Source organism: Lactuca saligna, chromosome 8 (genome assembly GCF_052625555.1).
Source record: "Lactuca saligna cultivar CGN05327 chromosome 8, ASM5262555v1, whole genome shotgun sequence".
In the NCBI taxonomy this organism is placed as follows: Eukaryota; Viridiplantae; Streptophyta; class Magnoliopsida; order Asterales; family Asteraceae; genus Lactuca; species Lactuca saligna.
Window position 1 is genome coordinate 225,135,175 of NC_136424.1, and position 14,622 is coordinate 225,149,796.

General features: G+C 38.7%; 1 protein-coding gene across 1 annotated transcript; it reads right to left on the reverse strand.

Annotated features, from left to right (window-relative positions):
• Positions 1-2,338: 2,338 nt before the first annotated feature.
• On the reverse strand, positions 2,339-3,673 carry LOC145012343 (uncharacterized). The gene is made up of 4 exons (XM_078971139.1): positions 3,613-3,673; positions 3,168-3,539; positions 2,832-3,089; positions 2,339-2,758 (listed from the first exon to the last, which is right to left on the reverse strand). The coding sequence occupies exons 1-4, from the start codon at positions 3,652-3,654 to the stop codon at positions 2,447-2,449; spliced, it is 984 nt and encodes a 327-aa protein (XP_078827265.1). The 5' UTR covers positions 3,655-3,673; the 3' UTR covers positions 2,339-2,446.
• Positions 3,674-14,622: the final 10,949 nt, after the last annotated feature.

The window sequence follows — 14,622 nt, forward strand, 5'->3', positions numbered from 1 at the left end:
AGGCCTTGATGACAGCCATAACTTCAGCAAGAGAGAGACGGCTAAGATCCTTGGTCTTCTTGATGACAACTACATTCATGTCCCAAGACTTTAGGAGAGCATTCAGTATCTTCTTGCTTATCTCCGACTTTGTGTAGAAAATCCCGGCTACAGTCATTTCAGTGTTAAGAGGTCTGAACCGCTACAGCTGTGCCTCAAGAGTCTCTCCAGGAACATAGTTGAACATATTGAAATGTTGTCGCAACATATCTTGGCGACTCTCCCTCATATCTTCGTTCCCTTCGTAGACCTCAATTAGGGCTTCCCACAAGGCCTTAGCAGCAGTATACTCCCTGAAACCTTGATCAATGTCTGGAGACAGTGCCATGGTCAAGGTGGCCAAAGCCTTCTCTTGCTCTTCAACTTTCTCGAAGTCTTCATCAGTGTAGTTTTCCATCTTCTTGTCAACCACTTGCCCTGCAACTGTAGTGGTTATTCTGAATGGATCTTTGATTATGCTTCTCCATATTTTGAAGTCCTTCATTTTTATGTACTGCTCAATTCTATACTTCCATTCTAGGAAGCCTTCAGCGGATAAAAGTCTAGGAATTCGGGTGTTTGTGCCCATAAATGAATCCAACTCGTGATGGTTTGTTTGACCTTGAGAATCCATTATTTTTATTTAATTAATATGAGACATAAACTAAATTATTTATGATTAAATTAATCTTCTGGTCAAACACAGTCAAAATACTCTTTATTGCCGTGACTCCGAGATTACGGTCAAAAAGCGTTCACATTCTAAATTCACGGTCCAAGAACAATAAGTTTCCGGTCTATGAATATTCCTTATTCACGGCTCAAAAATACAATTTACGGTGCAAGAACTTTGACGAGTTCGCGGCCGTAAACTGAGATTACGGCTGTAAGCTAAGGCCGTAAGCTGTTAAACTTGCATATTTTCGACGAAACTGAAAACCCTTTTGCAGAAATCACCAACTTTAGTCGCAAACAGATGAAAACTCGCTCCAAGATTAATTGTAGAGTGCCTTTGATGCTGGTTATGCTCTGATACCAATTGTAAGGTCTTGGGAATGGATTTAACCAGTGATCAACAACAAACACAATCACAGAAAATAGAATAAGCGTAGAAAAGAAAAGAAATCGATCTTGCACACGTTCTATTACTAAAAACGTCTGATACAACTCGATATACGACCGTGAACTACTAGGCATCAACAACTAAAACACGACTGACTAACCCTCTATATATATGGAACCACGACCGAAACAGAGTTTACGGCCGTAAGGTGTTTACGGTCGTGAACTCATTAGAGACCCGTAAACATCCAGTAAACCTACCAAAATACTCTATCAACACAAAACTACTATTACAATGCAAAGCTTAGACCAAACCATTAATTGGGTTCTTCAATATATATATATATATATATATATATATATATATATATATATATATATATATATATATATATATATATATATATATATATATATATATATATATATATATATATAATGCTTTCTTTTAGGTTGAGGGAGAATATTAAAAGATAAAAAAAATTAGACTTTAATCTTAGGGATTGGCTAAATGGACACTCCATTATAATTTTAAAAGTATTTTTATTGATTAAAATTGTATTATTTTTTGGAAAAAGATGATTAAAAAAGGTTACCTATAGGTTGATTTTTGATAAAAATCCCTATAAGAGGTTTAAAAGATGGCTTAATAGCAACACCCTTAACCTTAACTTCTTAAATACAATTTATATGTGGTTCAAAATTATTATGTTTACCGTAGGGACTAAATCTATAACCAGATTCTCTAAAAATGAAAACTTTGTTGCTTTAAACTTGAGTGACTCCATTGTCAAAAGAGAATTCTTGAAGATGTAGGGAGACTCTGAGGGGCAAAGTCAAAAATAATTCCTATAAATTAAATAGAATATAAATTTATTTACATCAGCGCAAGGGTTTTGTTATCTCAATATTTTCTATTTTTTTTTATTTCATTATTGATACACAGTTTGTGTTTGTATTCATTAGTTGTAATAACGTAATATAGAGAGAGTTTTAGTCGATATTTTTTATCTTTTGCATTATATCAAGTTTTTATCTTTATACAGTACAAGGTAATCGTTGTTAGATGGTGAGTTTTTTACCGTGTAATTTAGAAACCATTTTCTGAAAGTTGTGGTAAAGAATGACTTTCAGACATACGTTCCAAATGATCTTACATGTTATCCCTACCAGTCCCACTTACATATTTAGTAAAATCAAATACAATTCAAAGAAACACAGCATACTTTTATTATCACGTACACGTACTGTATCCACTTTAACACTGCTCCAAAAGGGAGGTTTTCAAGTTTAACAAAAATAAGAAAATTATTATTTATTGGGACGGAATTGAAACAAGAAAGATGCGTAGGCATAAAACATGACATCACTCCTCGTCTGGGATCAAAACAACCGACCCCGTTGTTTTTCGACTCTCCATAGCAGTATGAGCTACGCTTGCATGAGACAGAGGATACTTATGATTAACACGAACCCTCAACATTCCTTTTGCAATTTTAGAAAACAACTCATCAGCAGCTACATGCAGCCACTCTTGATCATCTTCATTCCTGAGTGATGAAAACATATAGTAAATGGATTTCGATGCCATTTGAACAACACGTATCGGGTCTGGTTCACCTGATGCCATCCCGAAGATCACCATGTATCCACGTTTCTTTAAGCAAGATAGTGATTCCTTCATTTTAAAACACACAGGGTTGTCAAATTGTCGTCGTTTCTTTAAGCAAGATACTGTATTAATTTCTTACATTAAACGTGTCTTTCCCGACGGAGTCGTAGACTACATCAACTCCTTTGCCGGATGTTATCTCCATAACACGATCAACAATGTTCTCATCTTTGTAAAGAATGACATGGCGACAACCATCTTCTTTGGCCTGCACAGCCTTCTCATTGGTCGACACTGTTCCAATGACCGTGGCTCCAATTGCACTTGCCCATTGAGAAACCAAACATCCGACTCCACCTGCCGCAGCATGTAAAAGGATTGTATGTCCACGTTCAACCTATGGAAATCATTGTTTTATTACGTACAACCGCATCATATATTCATTAGAGACTTAATAAATTAAGATCTGTGTCACCTTAAAGGCTTTATGGATCAATAAATGTGCAGTGAGTCCCTTAAAGATGACCGCAGCTGCTTCAACGACATCAACAGAAGAAGGAACATGCACCGCTAAACTTGCCGGAAGTATTCTCTCTTGGGCGTAAGAGCCCACATCTGGGCTAGCGTAAGCCACAACATCTCCAACTTTGCAGCTGGTTACTCCGGCACCGACTGCGGTTACAACACCTGCTCCTTCCATACCTGGAGTATATGGCAAAGGTGGAGATAAATTGTATCGACCTTCACGCATATACACGTCTAGGTAGTTTAGACCAATTGCCTTCTGCTTTAACCTGATTTCCCCCTCTTTTGGGTCTCGGACTTCAACATCTTCCCATTTTAACACCTGTAAAAGATATCAACACCATTAGTCACGTTTCAAAAAATGAGAGAAACAAGTAAAGAAGGTGATTGATGACCTCTGGGCCACCGTTTTCATGAACTCTAATTGCTTTAACCATGGTGAGTGTTGTTTTTTGGTTTATGTGGAGAGATATAAGATAGATGCATGTCACTTTGTTATAATATATATAATATAGGATATCTAGTTCGGTCAATTACGTGGTGTATCTAAATTCTCATATGTTCACGTGGTTTTTGTAATGGTAATTGAAAAGTATTACCATTACTCTCCCAAAATCAAAGAGCCATCGGCCACCCATTATCCCAGATATCCTTTTAACCTTTAATATGGTCCGTAGCCGACCCTAATAATGTAGGGGCCTGTGGAAAAAAAATGATAAAAATGCTAAACTTCAGCCCTAATGTATTTATATGTTCAATGGAGAAAAAAAGATTAGTTAATTAAGATAAAATTTTAATAAAAAAAGGCATAACTGGAATCGAATTATGCTAATCATTCCGCTAATTCTTTTAAATGGGTCATAATTATTTTAGGTCCAGTGCAGCCGGTCACTCTAAAAAATCTTGGGTCGGGCCTGATATGGTTTCATTAAATCTATTTATAGAATGATTAATCTTGCTTCGAAATAATAATTACCGGAACAAAAATTAATTTAGACCTTTTAAAATATTTCTTTATTAATTATATATAAACCATCATTCGATTTCACAATTGGAGATTATGATTGTCGGTTTTCGAAGTATGTAAAAATGTACATCGTGGACTTGTTTAACAAATACAATTATTATATCAAAGTAAACTAGATGCGAATATATGAGTTTATTTAAAATACTAGGTGAGACTAATGTATTATATGAGTTTATTTAAAACAAATTAAATATAAAATTCTAAACATTTAAGTAGTTTGAATTTATAAGAAAATTGAAAAAAATATTGAATTATAAAAATTATAAGTGTTTTTTATCTTTTAAAAACAAATAATTTATATAAGAAAATAAAAGAAATTAATAAAACTTTAACTTGATAATTTTGAATATAAAGAAAGTTTATTGATATGCATTTATTAGTACATTTAATATTATGTGGAATTTAATAAAATGGAAAAATCATAAAATGACATGTGGAATAAAAATTAATTTAAAATTACCACAAAATTACATATGACAAAATGAATGAGAGTATGACATATGACAAAAAGATCTTTATTTATTAGAGAAGATTTATTGTTGGTATTGAGAACTCATAGTTTCCAGAGAGCCCGAAAACTAAAGGTGAAACGTTAGATCAAAATTAAATCATTAAGGGTATGATCATCATCTTACCAATATCATTTAATGTTAAATTTATTGTGTTACTGAAAATATTAATAAAACGGTCTAAAAGATAACATACTTTTTTTTTATTTTTTTTTTTTCAGAAAAAATGAATTTAAAAAAATAGACTTTTTTTTTTAAATAACTGCAATGTTTTAAATACATATTTTTTTTAAAAATCAGTAAAAAATAAAAATAAATATAAAAACTTGAATATTTAAACAGAAAAAGACTATAATTTTTTAACCAAAAAATCCATATTTTAGGTATATATATGCATATTTTTTTCAAGTGCATATATGCATATTTCTTATACTATAATATTTGTAAGTAAAACTAAAAAAAAAAAAATACTCTTTTTGATTTACTAATCAATAACCATAATAGTACAAATATTTTATTCGATACAAAATAAAATATAAAAATAAAAAATGTACTAAATTTTAATGCATTTTCATGTAACTCATATGTGATTCACTTGTAATTCATATGTGATTCATTTGTAATTCATATGTGATTCACTTGTGATTTACATGTGAATTACTTGTAATTCATATGTGATTTACTTGTGATTTACATGTGAATTGTATGTGATTTACATGTGATCACATATAATTCATATCTGATTACACGCGAATTAAATGTGATTTACATGTGAATCACATGTAATTCAAATGATAGAAAGTTGTTATGGTGTGAACCAAAGTAATTCACGTTAACCATTATACACAAAAAGATGCTCGGTTCTCAGATTTGGGATTGGAACCGAGACTAGACGTTCGATTCTGTGATAAATTGGGACTGGGACTGGGCTTTCGGTTCCGAGAATAGTAAGAGTTTGGACCGAAACTGAACTGTCGGTTGTTCTTTGACATGTCATTTCCTTTGACATTTGTTTCTTTCTTGGAAGGAACATAGTTAGAGTTTTGAGACTGCCAAAATCGTTTCCGTTCATGCATATTATTCATGTATCTCTGATTTCTCTCTCGTTTCTGTTCAGCCAACTGCTTTTGAGATTTATGAATATTGAAGCTTCACTTTGGCTTCTCCTTGTGAGTTTCGGTTGTCTTGGTGGTTACATTGGATGCTTTCTTTGATTCTTCTGGTATCTCTTTTGTTCCACTTGAGCTTGGTTTATCAAAACTTGAGGGTTTGTTGATGGGTTCAGCAACATACCTTCCCCTTACCCTCCACGATGTTCGCTCTGATAAGCCGATGGTTTCGTCTGCATTATCGATAGGGGCGGACCAGAAGTAATTGTCGCACCATTCAGCATTGTCTGTGTCAACCAAAATTTTGAATTCTGTTGTTTGTTTTTCGGTGACACCTTTAACAGCGTACACTTGATTTTGCACCGTTTGAACCTTTTGATAGACCATTGCTTTCTCTTTAAGTTTCTTTGATTTGTCATTAGATAAGCGACCATACTCAACCGAGTTTTCAGATATGAGTGGTTTTTGAGTCTCGGTTTCGCTCTTTAAAAACTTAGAACAATCAACCACATCATCCATTGAGATATCACTCATCTCACTTTCCTTATCAAATTCAGATGCGTTTTCTACATTTATTTTATGTTCTGAACATAATTTGGCATTTGACGAGTCAAATGTTTGTATGGTCTCGGACTTAATTTTAAACCTATCATTTTCATCCAAAAGATTTTTAAGCATACATTTGTGCTCCTTGGAGTCAATAAAGGTCTCAATCTTGTCTAGTCCATATTTGTAAGTGACCGAAATCTCATCTGAGGACATTAATGATTCACATTCAGTAATGACTTCATCCTCCTTAAATTCAAGGAAGGGTAAAATCGCCTTATGAATCTATTTCCCTATTTCACAATCTAAGTGTAGCTGAGTTATATTGGTATATAAGCGTTTTGAAATCAAACAAAAACATTTCATTGTTTCAAAAACTTTAAGATGTCTCATTGTAAATAAATAATCTCATCCCTAGTTCTAACTAACTCCTGCTCATTCAACTGTATCCATGCCCTCCTTTCCTCACTCTGGGAAGATTCTCTGTTGAGTTGGTCAATTAGGTTAGAATTCCCTAGGCGAGTTTGTATGAGACTACCACTTAAGTTGGAAAATTTAAATTTTAGTTTGTTTAGTTCTTCTTCATAATTAGTAACAGGATCTTTAAGTGATTGAAGGATCATTTGTACCTTTTTTATCAACCGGTTGCAGTCGCTGATCCTTTCACTCACGGGCTTGGATGCAAAACACTTATCCTCAGTCAGGTTTGGCTCCTTATACTCATCTCTGATGATCTTCCAGCAATAACCATTAGACATTTCCCAGCCGAATTGGTAGCCTCCTCTCTTGCCACGTATGCTCTTCCATGTGAGGGTTTTCTCACTTCTTCATCCTCAGAATCGGTTGACCAGACTTCAACGCCACTGAACTCATCTTCATCCACATCTTCCTGCACAATCAGGGCATTCATTGAAACATTAGTTGCCTTCTTTTTCTTTATTTCATCCAACTTTCGCATGTAATAAGCTTCATCATCTTCACCATCCCTTTTCTCAGCCATCTTTCTCAACATACAGTCCTTGGGAAAGTGGTTCTTTCCATTACAATAGTTATAATCATACCCTGAATCTCCTATAAGCTTGTTTTCTTTCTTTTCATCTTCCTTTTGAGAATTGCTCTTTGTCTCTTCCTTCACCTTTTCATAACTATAGCTTCCTTGCCAGTTTCGGTTCTTATTGGCTGGAAACTTCTTTCGAGCAAACTTCTTTGGGTTTGACCCCATTAATGCGACTCCACATTGGTTAGATCAAATTCTGACATGTTATATTCTTCTTCTTGTTCTTCAAAAACATTTTTGTTATTTGAAAGCAGAGCCAGGGAACCTACACCTGACACAACCTTCACTTCTTTAGTAACTGTGCTTTCATGTGATTTTAGGATACCCATCAGTTTCCCTAGCGAGTATGATTTAAATTGTTCATGAGCCTTAACTGTTGAGACCAGTGCCATCCACTCAGCTCTCAAACCATTCAAGAATGTTACTTTCTATTTGATCTCCTTCCTTTCAATACCATGCTTCATCATTTTTCTCAGCAGATGATTGTAATGATCAAACGTCTGAAGTAGTGTCTCTTCAGGTTGTTGTGAAAATGCTCCAAAATCAGAGAGCAATAGGGTTTGGATCAAATGCTCTAGATCCTCGTCAGTTGAATATAGTTCTTTCAGCCTGTGCCATATCTCTTTAGCGGTAGTGCATGAATTGACCAGATGGAAAGTATTGGCTTGTAAAGCAAATCTGATCACCCTCAAGGCTTTGAGATTACACAACAACTTATATTTTTCGTCTTGTGGTATCTTATCTACGTCCACCAAAACCTGATTAGACTCTTTTTGAGTCTTCACTGTCCGGTTTGTTCCAGCATGAAAAAATGCACCGACCATGATAGCTTCCCAGACGAGATAACCATTATCTTCAGATCCAATAATCTAATCTTCAAAGTGATGCACCTATACTTCGTAGTCTTGGGTGTAGAGAATAAGAACCCTTGTAGTGGATCCAATGTTGTTTGAGATGTTAATGGGATTGGTTTGAGAATCTTCATGTGACATGATGAGCTTATCCCTTGTATCTGCTAGAATCAGACTTGTAAACTTGAGATTAGGGTTTTATCAGCCACTAGAAATACCATCAACAAGAAGAAGACGAATTTAATATATTTAACAAAAGAGGATACCCAAAAGAATTCTTCACACAGAAGGAATGCGTATGAGTAACACAATATCCTGCTCTGATACCAATTGTTGGAATTATATTCCTTAAAGATCAATAGATTCAAATAGAATAAAGAATGAAAACGTAATAGGTAACACAATAAAGAAGACTGGAATGGTTTAACTGGTGTCGAATGATTAAACTTTAACATCTCAGAAGAGCTCGATTAAGAACTTTGACTGTAGAGGTGTTTAGGGTTACAAAGCAATAATGACAATAATAATGACCGTAGTTTCTAAGGCATACATGCATGTACTATAAATAACGTAACCCTAATCTAAAATCACGATATATAAAAATGAGCCCATGAGGCAAGACTAAATACCCAACAAGGGGAAGAGCTCAGGATGACTGCATGGCACACACCACCGCTTTTAGCTTGCGATATTTCACTATGATATTTGATATGAGATTTTGATACATCGATAATTGTTATGATATTTTTGAGATACATGTTTTATGATTTTTGTATGATGACGATATTTATGGTTTTATTAATGATTTAAAAACAAGTTATTTGGACCGTATTTTTAGGATATTACAAGTTGGTATCAGAGCCTTGGTTTGAGGGATCCGGACACACTTTCGAGTGTGCCTGAACTCAAACTAAGGAATTGGCATATAATTTTTCAAAAGAAAAACCATTTTTATAAAAGGATTTCGAGAAAAGAAAAGAATTTTAGAAAGCGAAAAGAACTTTGAAAAAGAGAAAAAGGGTGTGGTGCATCCAATCAGCCGAGCTCAAGTAAGTACTCCTAAATTACTCATACAAGTTTATGTTATTATCTATTTATCCGCTTTATGAGAACTGCATGCTAAATTAGGACTAAGGATCTAGGAAGGATGCCTTATATGCCTTTTATATGTGTATCAGCTTTATGAACTGCATGCTAGTACATATTAGTCAATATGATAGCCTTATTAGTACATGGTTGATTATGTTTACTGAATGCTCGAATGCTGGTTGCTTTGTGCTTTTAGGAGTGCTAGTAACTTTTTACTAAGTAGTAAACGAATATGTTAAGTTACATATTGAGAGGACTAAATAATTTCAGAAGGTTAGGTCTAGCTCTATTCCACAGCTCTTGTTTGAGTCCAACCATTGTAGGGTAGGATCTCTCATTCAAAGAATGATCTATTCTTAGTGATATGTAATGAAATTTGTGAGCTAGTTCGGGGGAGATAGCAGGGACTTCTTATGTAGCTGATGGTAGAGAGTGGGATGGTGATTACGTTAGGGCAGGCCTAGGGTGATTGTAGCATGTGAAGCATTAGTAGTAGAAGGGACATGGTGAGGTCAAGGCAGTTCTTGAGAAAAGTACGGATAGATGTGGAAGGTAGTATGGGCCTGTACTACTAAAAGCAGAGGATCTGTACTCGAGTCAAGGAAGGCTGAGATGAATCCAAGGAACTTTTAGTATATGTGATCCCTCGACAATAGATTAGTATTCTGATGTTTGTTATGATGTGTTTTTTAGAATGGTGGTTTTACACACTAGACCAGTTAGCAGTTCAGGCACCGGTGAGAGATCAGGCTCAGGCTCAGGCTCAGGAGCCAGGCAGCTAGACGACCAGACTAGGGAGTTCATCTCCTCTGAGATCATGTGTAGTATCGTGGATCAGACTCATGTGATCTTTGGAATGATCAAGGTGGGTATTTTAGAGCTTTAAAATGAGAGGTTGACTGCTTTCCGTGCTGAGTTGGCAACCATGATGGGGTCACACACATTGACTTTCAGGCGGTTCAGAGCTTTTGGAGCTCCCGATTACCATGGGGCTCGGGACCCCATTACAAGCAGAAAATGGTTGGCGGATGGTGCCAACGCATTCCGCACTAGCAGATGTCTCGAGGGCGAAAAGGTTCAACTTACGTCCTGTCTTTGAAGGACATGACACATGATTGGTGGGAGAAGGTCGGACATACCATTTATGATGATGTGGCTCTTGATGCTATGACTTGGAGTGATTTTACGGCCAGGTTCAGGGCCAAGTTTGCACCCGTTATAGAGGTGCAACAACTTGCTAGGAAGTTCCAGGATCTCCAGCAGATAACCGAGACGGTGACTGAGATCACCATGATGTTCAGGGAGAGGGCCCTTCTCATTTCGCAGTATGTGGGAGATGAGGAGATGAAAAATGCCCGATATCATGAGATGTTGCAGAGTGATATTTGCCAGTTTGTGAGCCACTCCAACTATAAGAAGCTGAAGGACATGATTGCTAGGGACCAAGAGAGAGAGAGAGAGAGAGAGAGAGAGAGAGAGAGAGAGAGTTGGATTTGGAGATGGACAGGAAGAGGAAACCCAAGGGGGTTAAGTCAAGGAGTTCGGGTAAGAAGCCCAAGGTATCAGACCATAGACCTAGGAGCCAACAGGGCCGCAAACGTTGTGGCAAATACGGCAGGATGTACGATGGGGCGTGCATGGCAGGGAGTTCAAGCTGCTTTAAGTGCAACCGAACTGGGTATATGAGCAGAGATTATACAGCTACTACCACCACCACGACAGTATCAGATCTGATTTACTTCCAGTGCAATCAGAGGGGGCACAAGCAGTACTAGTGCCCGAGTTTAGCAGCTGCAGGGCTGGTGGTAGCACCCACCTCTGCTACCTTGAGGATTACAGACGACCGTCAGGGCTAGGGTGAGGCGCCAAAGATCAGGTCCTTTCAGTTGAACACCGAGGAGGCACGAGCAGATCCCGACGTGATTGAAGGGTATGTATCATTCCCTTATCTCTTTATTGATATTGATTATTGCTTATGTTTATATGTATTATTATAGGGTTGTTCTTAGAGAACGATATATTAGCTATGGTACTGTTGATTCCGGTGCCACCCGATCTTTTTTGTCGTTCGCGCTCATCAAGCGATTCGTAGGAGCTCCAGGGGAGCTGGATTGCCCATTGGATGTTGAGATAGTAGATGACAGGACCATCAGGGTTGTAAGGGTTCATAGAGGATGTACACTACAGTTATTTGATGAGCAATTTTCAGTGGATCTGGTTCCTATTCCCTGCGAGGAAATAAGGTTATAGTGGGTATGGATTGGTTGAGCCCCAATGGGGCAGTGATTGACTACGAACAACAGCTAGTGATGGTTTGCACTCATAGTAGGGGAGGGATAGTGATTCAGGGCGAGAGGCCACAAGGTGGATTGACCCTATGTTTAGCAGTGAGGGCAAGGTGCTATCTCCAGCAGGGTTGCGCGGGTTACGTCGCTTATGTCATGGATACCCGGGATAAGGGTACGACGACTACTGATGATGTATCGGTAGATAAGGGATTTATCAGGTCGGGTAGTTCTCCATGGGGAGCCCCGATCCTTTTTATGAAGAAGAAGGATGGGTCACATCGCATGTATATAGACTACTGGGAGTTGAATAAGATAACGGTGAAGAACCATTATCCCCTCTCGAGGATCGATGATTTGTTTGACCAGCTACAGGTCTCATCTTGGTTCTCCAAGATTGATCTACAGTTGGATTATCACTAGATGTGAGTCAGGGATGAGGACGTGCAGAAGACAACTTTTAGGACTCGCTATGGTCATTATGAGTTTTTGGTGATGTCGTTTGGGCTCACCAATGCTCCAACCGCGTTCATGGAGCTCTTGAACCGCGTGTGCAGACCGATGTTGGATCGGTCTGTAATAGTCTTCATTTATGACATCATGGTTTACTCCAAGACTCAGGAGTAGCATGAGGAGCACCTGAGGAAGGTGCTAGAGACGTTGAGGAGGGAGAGACTTTTCGTAAAGTTCTGTAAGTGTGAGTTCTGGTTGCGCAAGGTGCAATTTGTGGGGCACCTTGTCAACCAGAAGGCTATTCTGGTCGATCCGTCCAAGATAGAGGCCATGATGAAGTGGGAGATTCCGAGGTTTACAACTAAGATTCAGATCTTCCTAGGTCTAGCGGGTTATTACTAGAGATTTATTCAGGACTTCTCCAAGATTGGAGTTCCTTTGACCTGACTAATCTAGAAGTCAATGACCTTTCACTGGGGGTCTGAGCATCTGGAAATCTTTGAGACTCTCAGACAACGATTATGCAAGGCACCGATCCTGACTTTGCCATAGGGAGTCAATGACTTCGTGGTTTACTGTGACGCTTCTATCACGGGCATGGGTGCGGTTTTGATGCAGCGGGGTCACGTGATAGCTGATGCTTCAAGGCAGGTTAAGCCTCACAAGGCTAACTATCTAACACATGATTTAGAGTTGGGGTTCGTGGTTTTTGCCCTCAATATTTGGCAGTATTACCTCTATAGGGTCCGTTGTACCATATACACGGACCACAAGATTTTGAGGCACCTCATGGATCAGTCGAATCTAAAGATGAGGCAACGTCAGTGGTTAGATATGGTGAAGGACTATGATTGTGAGATCCTCTACCATCTGGGTAAGGCTAATGTTGTGGTTGATGCCCTGAGCCACAAGACGGTAGCAACCCCGATTCGAGACATCTATCTAACGATGATGATGATTACTTCGTTGGAGCAGATCTGAGAGGCGCAGGTTGAGGGCCTGAAGGAGGAGCGCCGTAAGTGCGAGCGGATCATAGGCCAGGTGGTCTCCTTCGATTACGACAACCGTGGATTGTTGACCCTACATGGGAGGGTCTGGGCACCGTACTGGGGCGAAGTACGACATATATTGATGGACAAGGCCCATATGTCCAGGTTCTCCATCCATTCCGGGGCAATGAAGATGTATAGAGATCTTCAAGCCAATTACTGATGGCCCTGCATAAAGCGAAACGTAGCCTGGTACATTGAGAGATGCCTGACCTGCAGGAAGGTCAAGGTAGAGCACCAGAGGCATCACGATAAGATGCAGTATTTGGACATTCCTGTGTGGAAGTGGGAGGACATTACTATGAATTTCATCACTAAGCTTCCCAGGACTGCACATGTAGTTAATTCGATTTGGGTCATCATGGATCGGTTGACCAAAATTTCCCACTTTATCCGGATCCAGGAGAGCATATCGGCTGAGAAGCTAGTCGAGATTTATGTGCGTGAAATAGTGGCACGTCATGGAGTGCCTGTTTTGGTAGTATCAGATCGAGATGTCTATTTTACTTCCAGGTTCTGGAAGCGCTTCCATGATGAGATGGGTACTCGTCTCCATTTCAGCACCACTTTCCACCCCCAGACAGACGGACAGAGCGAGAGGACGATGCCATGCCGGTATAGACCGACCTCCCTTCAAGATGCTCTACGGGAGGAAGTGTAGGATCCCAGTCAGTTGGGGCGAGGTCGGTCAGAGATTCATGGGGAGTACTGAGGTAGTAATCAAGACTACATAGCGGATCCAGCAAGTCCGGAGCAGGCTCCAAACTACCCAGAGTCGGCAGAAGAGTTACGCTGACAAGTGGCATTTAGACTTGGAGTTTTAGATAAGTGATATGGTCCTCCTGAAGGTGTTGCCTTAGAAAGGTGTCATCAGATTCCAGAAGCGGGGCAAGCTGGGTCCCATATACATTGGTCCTTTCAGGGTCATAGCCTGAGTGTGCAAGGTGACATATCGATTGGATCTTCCAGCAGAGCTCAGCAAGATCCACAATACTTTCCATGTTTCCTAGTTGCGGAAGTGCTTAGTGGATGATTCAACGATGGTACCCTTAGAGGATATTCAGGTGGATGACAGCCAGAATTACAATGAGAGACCAGTGGCGATTCTGCATCGCAAGACGAAAACCTTGAGGAACTAGGTTGTTCAGTTAGTGAAGGTGCAGCGGCGGCACCACAAGGGTTTTGAGGGAGCACTACCCGGAGTTGCTTTCAAACAAAGCAAACTTTGAAGACGAAGTCTAAGACAAGTGGGGGACAATTGTAACGCCTGGTTCCTAGTACGAATTTAACTCATTTATTTATTTATTTTGAAAGAGGGATTCGACGAGTTGGTGGCCCTAACTCGTCAAGTAAAGGGAAGATTATGCATGGGGTTTGATTTATCTACTCGACGAGTAGCTTGGCCAGAGTGAACCCTAAATTCGGCGTTT